Source organism: Sciurus carolinensis, chromosome X (assembly GCF_902686445.1).
Source record: "Sciurus carolinensis chromosome X, mSciCar1.2, whole genome shotgun sequence".
NCBI lineage: Eukaryota > Metazoa > Chordata > Mammalia > Rodentia > Sciuridae > Sciurus > Sciurus carolinensis.
In genome coordinates, this window is record NC_062232.1 from 56,767,817 (window position 1) to 56,776,368 (window position 8,552).

At 43.4% G+C, this 8,552-nt stretch overlaps 1 protein-coding gene across 5 annotated transcripts in view; it reads left to right on the forward strand.

The window, feature by feature from the left end:
• The window catches only part of Chic1 (cysteine rich hydrophobic domain 1), a 117,235-nt gene extending 109,109 nt beyond the window's left edge, over positions 1-8,126 (forward strand). For 3 of the 5 annotated variants that reach the window (XM_047535511.1, XM_047535513.1, XM_047535512.1), the window contains one exon: positions 5,990-8,126. Coding sequence is in view for 1 of the 5 variants with exons in the window: in XM_047535515.1 (XP_047391471.1) it covers positions 6,389-6,584; positions 7,307-7,728 (618 nt within the window). In the remaining 4 variants the exon portion in view is untranslated. The remainder of the gene's footprint in view (positions 1-5,989) is intronic. The other 2 variants (XM_047535514.1, XM_047535515.1) reach the window with 1 other exon arrangement.
• The last annotated feature ends 426 nt before the right edge of the window (positions 8,127-8,552 follow it).

Sequence of the window (8,552 nt, forward strand, 5' to 3'; positions counted from 1 at the left end):
TATCTAATGACTGGATTGTGAGCATTAGTCAACAAGGGTCCAAGGGCAGAGAAGGGGCAGGGGAGAGGAAGGCTTTGGGGATTTAATTTTTTAAGGCAAAAGTAGTGAAAGTACGTGCCATTGTTCGATGCACAAGTACTTGGCATAGTGTGATGTTTATACTTTGTTATGCCATGGTCACAGGGGGCAGGGTACTTGCTTAACAAGGCCAGGGATGAAATATAACCATTGATGATTGCCATCATGCTTCTTAACAGTCCCCAGATAAGTTTCAGGGAAGGAAAATAGAACAATAAGACTTTCCATTGTGCCCAGAACAGTCTGAGAAGACATTTTAGGTGATCAGCAGCCCCTGCAGTAATGCAAAGGGGTGTGAGAAGATAGTATTCTACCCATGCATAATGGCAAATATTCACATTAAAGGTCCAGAGGACCTTAGTTGATCAGCACCACTGATATATGTAAAAATGGTGCAGTGGTGCCATCTAATGATCAGTACCCTCTTGATTATTATTGTTGCATATTAATTGTGCAAGACTTGAGGTTATGAACAGTATGCCTCAGCAGCAAGCAGAAGGTAGTAGTAAGAACATAAGGTCCTTTTCTACTACACAGGTCCACAAGCATAATTATGCACATTCATATTTGCAAGAGAAGGGCTCATTCATAGTTATTGTCCCCCTGATGCAAAGAGGATATGAGGAGATGAAATCCTAGCTTTAACATACACTGAGGTCCAAATGAAGTGGGACTGGATAAAAGCATCTCTCTGCTTTAAAGCAAGGAGAACAGAAGATTTCTGATATAAGACATGCATAGAAAATTTTCTTTGTGCATAGAAACTTTCTAAGTGAGAGTCGAGTAGTGGGTACTTACTTCTGACTGAAAGTGCTAAGGAAGTAAGTGGGATCCTTTTATAGTGCACAGAATAGTAGCAAATACAATTATACATATTAAAGGTCCAAAAGCAAAGGACCTTGCTTGATCAGCACACCCTTCTGTACCACAAAGGAAATGTAAGTGGGCATTACCTTAGTCTACCGACAAAGACGAAAGAAAATTTCAATTCTGTATATTAATGGTCCACTAGGAGGAGCAGTGGAGTATCCCCTGCACTAGAGCCAAGGGATACAATGGTCATAGAAGTAATAGGATTGTGGACAACGGCAATTATGCACATTAATTGTCCAGATGTAAAGGTCTTAAGCAGTGGGCACCACTTACTAAATGGCTGAGAAGTCAGAGGTTGAGATAGCCTTGTCTAGTGCCCAAGAACCCAAGAAAATGCAACTCTGTGTATTAACAGGCCAAGAAAGGCGACACAGAGGTCAGCAACTTTGGTATATGCCAATTGAGGGTGTAAGGGTAGGACCTTTGTTAAATATGATGAACCATGCCACAGTTATGTACATTAATGCCCAAGGGACATAGTTTTGATAAATTAAATATACACACTTTATAAAGGTCTTAAAGTAATAGATAGTCCCTCCTGAGAAGCAAAGGGAGTGAGAGGAAGGGTATCCAGGAACATGAGGAAGCCAAGAAAAGAAGCCTTAGTGATCAGTACCCCTGCTGTACTGCAAGAGGGTCTGAGAGTAGGATCTTATTCAAATGGGATGAGCCAAGTGCAGTTATGCACATTAATGTCACAGGTGCATGATCAGTTAGTATAATTGTGCACCTTGACTCTCCAAATCTAAGGGTATTATGGAATAATCACCCACAGAACAGGCCAAGAATAAAGGCCTCAGAGATCAGCACCCCTGCTCTATGACAAAAGGGGTCTGAGAGTAGACCTTCTTTTTTATATCTTTCTTTTATTTATTTATTTTTTATGTCATACTGTGGCTCGAACCCAGTGCCTCACATGTGCTAGGCAGGTGCTCTACCACTGAGCTGCAGCCCAGCCCAAGAAATTAGGATCTTGTTCAAATGGATGAACCAAGTGCAGTTATGCACAGTTATACTTATGGTTCAGGTGCACAGTTTGGTTATTACTGTTACACCCCTTGACCATCCAAATATAAGGATTTTATGAAGTGATCTTCACTACTGGAAGGAAGATCACAATTGGGGGAAAGCTTGTCTGGGACACAGAAACCCAGACAAATATCATCACCCGTATAACCGGCCAAGAATACGGGCCTTAGAGATCAGCACCCCTTGCTATACTGCAAAAGGGGTCTGAGAGTAGGATCTTATCGAAGTGGGATCAACCACTTGCAGTTATGCATGTTAATGTCAAAGGTGCATGACTGGTTAGTATAGTTGTGCACCCTGACTCTCCAAATATAAAGGTCTTATGGAGTTGTCATTTCTGCTGGAAGGGAAAGGAGGAGCGGGGAGGACAGGGTAGGGAAGGTTTCCTGATCTAGTACACAGGAACCTGGACAAGCATAATTATCCACATAAAAGCGCCCAAATAGGGGCCTTAGAGATCAACACCCCCGCTGTACTGCAAAGGGGTCTGAGAGTAAGATCTTATATGGGATGAGCCACATATTGTTAGGTACATTAAAGTCAAAGGTGCAGGGGTGTAGTTATTACAAATGTGTACACCTTGACTGTTCAAATATAAGGGTCTTCTGCAGTCTGTACTCCCTGCTGAAAGGGAATGGCAGAAAGTTCAAGAGTGGCTTCCTTCTCTAGTGCATAGAAACCTGGACAAATCCAGTCATGCATATTAGCAGGCCACGAAATGGAGTGTTAGTGGCCAACACCACTGCTATAAAATGGAATGATCCAAAGGCAACTGTTACCATGCACATTAACAGTTTTGAAAATGGTCCTCAAGTGAACAGTGCCTTATGCAGTGGGCCAAAGAGGGTGTAAAGGGTCATAGACAGAAAGGTAATTTGAAGGACCATATATATATGGGGGGGGGGAGCATGAGAGAGCGAGCAAGCGAGCGAGAGAGAGAGAGAGAGAGAGAGAGAGAGAGAGAGCACTTCTCAGGAGAAGGGCTTTATGTTGGTTACAAGCACCTTCTGCTTTGGTAAGTACAAAGTCCCGATGTAAAAGGCACAGTTGTCGATGACTGAGAATGTGTACAGAACTAAGATGGTACACATTAACTTTACTAGTTTAAGTTTATTATGTAGTAGGTACCTCCAGCTACAACATAAGTAGTATGTGGGGTCTTTACTGGGTGCATACTACTACAGCAAAATTAAGTATGAACATTTAACAGAGTAAATCTTGGCTACTTAGAAGCGCCTCCACAGTGATGCCATGAAGCAAAGAAATGGAATCTTACTCTAACATAGGAGGCATAGAATACTGCTAATTATGCGCATTTAAGTAGTATAGAAGCATCCTCTGCTGTTATACAAAGGAGGTATAATTGGATAGGACCCTAGGGCAATATTGCTCTTTAATAGTCTAATAGAAAGAATTCAGGTGGCTACAGCCCCTGCTATAATGTTCAGAGAAGTTCAGACATTGGCTTACTGGGCCAGAGCAGGGACAACTGGAAGTACACTAAGAGTCCCAAGAGAAGGATCACTTGCTTTAATATAAAGGAAGTGGGATATTAAAGGGAGGGACCTCGAGCATTGGAATTTTGTACATTCATAGTCCCAGGAAAAGGTAACAATGTAGGTAATTAATACCTTTGCTATAAAATACAAGTACAGGTGACTTGATCAGAAATACATAAGTGTGGTCACTTACCATGGTTCACATTAACTATTTTAATGCAAAGGTCTTGCGTAAAGGTCATCCACTGCTGAATTCCAGAAATTCCAGAAATAGTAGTTCACAGGAAGAGGGACAAATCCACTTACATATATATTAACAGTACAAAAGAAGGGGTCTTAGTGGTTCCACCCTCTGCCCAAATACTATTAGGGTGTGAGGGAATGGAATCTTTAGTTTAAGGAACCACAATTTTAATTGTGCACTTTATCAGTCCAAAGTGTCCCCTGCAGTAATACAGAGGGTGCCTGAGGGGATGGGATCCCAAAGAGAACAACTGCAATTCTGTACAACAGTTTCAGAAGGGGCTTTATGTAATCAGCACCCTCTTGATTTAAGCAAAGATAGTGCAAAGATCCTAATATAATAGATTTTTATTGTAATCAACTAGGACTGTGCACATAAACTGTCCTAGTGCAGAGGTCTTGAGTAATAATAAGGATCCCCTGCTGAAACTGAGTGAGCGGACAGGGCTAGTGCACAAATGTAGTTGTAGATATCATCAGTTCAAGAGAAGAGCACTGGGGTAACAGTGCGCAAGTAGGATACAGTGGCTCTTTCCGATGGACAAGGCTCTGGACAACGAAAACTGTGCAAATTCATTAACTGTCCAAGAACCGTGCTCTTTAATAATCTGCACTTTCTAGCAGTATCCCAGAGTAGAATGGGATGGGAATCCACTTTCATTGTGTTGGACCACAGATAGAAGGGAACTCCTCAGCATTAATGGCATCAAGAGGGGACATCTTAAACTAACGTATAGGAGCAGAGGCAATGAGGGTTTTACCCCTGAATGCAAGGTAGGCGATAGTCTGCTGTACCTATCAGCAGTGGAAAGAGTATAGGTGGCTCTTTTAGGTAGTTGATAGTCTGCTGTACTTAGCAGCAGTGAAGAGTATAGGTGGCTCTTTTAGGTAGTTGATAGTCTGCTGTACTTATCAGCAGTGAAAAGAGTATAGGTGGCTCTTTTAGGTAGGCCCATGAACAATTATGACCGTACTCATTAATATTCCAAGGAAAGGAGCTTTGAGAATGAGCATCTCTGCTGTAGTGCAAACGAGGTGGAAAGGCCCTGATATAATGAGCAAGGCTATGCACAATTGAGTTCTTACTCAAAATTTTGAAGAAACATCATCTCAGATATTCGGCACTGCCTCAAAGCAAGTGTAAAGGGGAGTCAATGAATAATTCCTATTTTATACTTTATTTGACCATGAACAGAGCTCCCCAGAAGCAAGGCAAAGCAAAGGGATGTAATAATGTGCCTTGTTTAATGGGCAATTAATTGTGACTGATCACATTAACTGTCCAACAAAAGATTTGAATTGCATGCCATCTTTGCCGAACGCAAAGTTTGGGCTCTAGTGCAATCAGTAGATTATGGACAGTTCACTCAACGTAAAGAGTAGTAGGTGGTCAGTACAGTATGTGAAAAAAAGACCACTGAGTACTGTGTAGAAAATTGAGACTGATTACTGGGACAATGACAAGAATAGTTTCTCCTTCCTTAAGGTAGGGGTCTGAGAAGATAATAAGTAACTTTGGTTATGGGCAATCATTGTCTGATATGAACCTCTTGATTAATTAACATTTTCTATCTTTAATATATAGGGTTAGGGACTCTGTTCTGTTATGGGACCATGGACAAAGGGGACTGGGTGCATTAATTAAAGATAGTGACTCGGGCAGTCAGAGTGCTAAGGGTAGACAGTCTTAGTCTAACAAGATGAGCAATGGACAACTTATTTTGAGATTCAATCGATGAAGATTGGAGTTGCTCTAGGGAGAAGCCAGGCTGTGCCTGGGAGATTGGGGGGCTGGGGCTGGGTTGGGGCAGGGGCAGGGGCTGGGGCTGGGGCTGGGGCTGGGGTTGGGGCTGGGGCTGGGGCTGGGGCTGGGGCTGGGGCAGGGGCTGGGGCTGGGGCAGGGGCTGGGGCTGGGGCTGGGGCTAGGGACAGGGCTGGGGCTGGGGCTGGGCAGGGGCAGTGGCAGTGGGGCAAGACAGGATTAGGAGCTGTGGTAGCAGGGCTAGGGAAGAGTTCCTTGCTAGGAAAGCAGGCAACCACAGAAAGTAGAAATGTGGGCATTAGTACTCTTAATATAGTTTAAGTCTGGTAGAGGGATACCATACCACAGCAATTCCAGTTGTCTGCCTGGTAGATAGGTCATTAGTGCAGCATCAAGAATGGGAAGGAAGCAAGGCCTGGAGTGGTGTAGATGTTCAAATACTCCTTTTTTAACTTTCATCATAAAGTTGATTGTTTTTTTTTTTCCTCTATTTCTGTCCTTTTAGATTCTTCAAATTTTTAAGGGAAGTTTTTAATGCCAATTTTTTAAAAAATGGCAAATATTTTAAATGCTAAAGAATGTGGCTTTGAATATCTACTGCAAAAAAAAAAAAAAAATTGAAGAAATTATGAAGAGAACCTGGAAACTCTGAAGAACCTAAAATGAAAGTTCATTAAAGTTAATTCAAGTGAAATCTACAAATGAAGCCTCTAAATACTCACTTCTTAAGACTTAAAGTCAAAGACTAGCAAAGCACAAAGACTTATGACTGACATCAAAACCCGACTCCAGCATTAGCCGAGGGGTAGGTGTTCCTCTTGAGGAAGGTAGGGGTTCCTCTTCTGACACCTGTTGCTCAACGACCATCTGGGATCCATTCTGGAACTTGACATGGGTCACCACCATGTCCACACCAGACAAACTTGGAGCACTGCCCATGGCCACAATGCAAGTTAGAAGAGTGGCCAAGGAGGAGCCTTTGACCATTATGATAATACAGAGGAATTCAGTAAGGTTCAAGCCTGCCCAGCCTGATATCCAGCACTTCAGGAGCCATGCTGAAATGGAGGCATCAAGCATAAGTGAAGAGAGACAGAAAGGTAAGTGTCCTTGAAAGGACTTGGGTACCACCAGAGTACCACCAGCACGGCCTCTCTCCAATTCTTCTGACTGGCAGAATAAGAAGCTGTGAGGAGCCATGCTTGCTCACTCAAGTCCTCGCTGGACAGTGAGTCACCACAGTGTAATTTCATCCTATGCTCCAATTGGCCGTGTCCAATTCCACTCGCATTTCAGATTGCTTAGGTCATGGAGCAATCTGGAACTGCCGCTGTGGGCAGTATAAGGCAGCATAGCCCGCCATCTTAAAGCAATGCGATAGAGCCACTTTCTGCCAAGCTCATCAAGACTGCCTCAACCAAAACCCCGCTATGTCACCAGTGTAACAAACGGCCGGGTTAGCCACACAACAACTGTGCTACATCGCCCCCGCAGCAAAATCCACGGTGAAATCGACATGTCAAAAACAACGAAACCCGCCATGTTATGTAATGCCGCAAGGGCTTCCGTCGCCATCTTTTGGAACGCCGAAATGATCCACCGCCATGCTACATATCAGAACAAAGACACGCCACGTCATGCAGCCTTCCCGCCACTTGCATGTTGAAATAACTGGATCGGCCATTTTGTGCAGTGCAACATGGCAGTGGGAGCCATGCTATGCAACGCAGCAATGTCAAATCGCCATTTTGAGCCCTGCCCCTGTATCCTCGCCCTCCCACTTTCTCCTAACGTTCTCATACACAACGGTTTTGTTTTTCAGCCTCGGACTTGTTTTGCTGCCTCCGATCTTGTTTTGCTGCTGCCGATACCACAGTCCATGCAGAAGCTCCGAACACCTCCAAACCAGCTCATCTGAAACCTTCACCTCATGCAAAGCACATGACTACCCCTGCCCAGGGAGCCATCCATCTCGCCTCCCTAAATTTATACTTAGCACAACTGACACAACCACTGCCGAGACTTGCAGCAACTCTAAAATGGCGTCCACTCTTGCTCCACAGCCAGCACCCTCGCTTCTCCTATCTGCAAGGTCACTCCCTGGCCAGAGCTGCTCTTTCACTCACACACCAACAAACGATCATCAGCAAAAAAAGTGAAGATATTCCAGGTAGTGTAATCAGCCACACCACCAACACATTTTCATCCAGAAAAAGTCTCGATGACGATGGAAAAAAAAAATGAAAGCAGGTATCCGCGGCCCCGATGAGCCCAACAAAATAAAATTAAAAAAAAAAAAAAAAAAAATGCAGGTATCCGAGGCCCCGATGGGCAAGTTAAAAAAAAAAATAAAAGCAGGTATCCGAGGCCCGGATGGGCTAACTAAAAATATGCATATGAAAAAGCAGGTATCCGCAGCCCCGATGGGCCAAAGATAACGGGTTAGAGACCCAGCAGGTATCCGAGGCCCCGATGGGCTAATTAAAAATATGCATATGAAAAGCAGGTATCCACAACCCCGATGGGCAACTTTAAAAAAGTAAGTAAATAAAAGGTAGGTATCCACAGCCCCGTTGGGCAAAGTGAAAAAAAAAAAAAAAAAAAATGGCAGGTATCCGTGGCCCCGATGGGCTAACAGGAAATTGGAGAGGATAGCAAAACCACCCCAAAAAGATGTCAACCAAATACCACTCCAAAGAAAAAATGTAATAAATGTATTCTTAGGCGAAAATTTGCCTAAGAATAAATCGAGAATCTGAAAAACAACGATAAGATGGCGGCAAAATAGCATAACAAAGCAAAGAATTTTTTTGAATAATTTATGTAATTTCCATGTTTGTTTGTTAAAGACCTCCATCATGGGTGGTACAGAACCAGAAAATGGTTCATAAGACCACAAAAGTGGAGAGCCATAGTTAGGAAGCTCACATCCCCGGGAAAGGAACAAATATGGCTGCTGCAGAGGATTACAGAGCTTAAAGAAGTGAGGGAGGGCTGGAGGCGGAGGGAGCTAGAGAGGAGTGGCTAAAATATTCAAAGTCTAACTTCTTCTGAAGGTTTCATAAGTT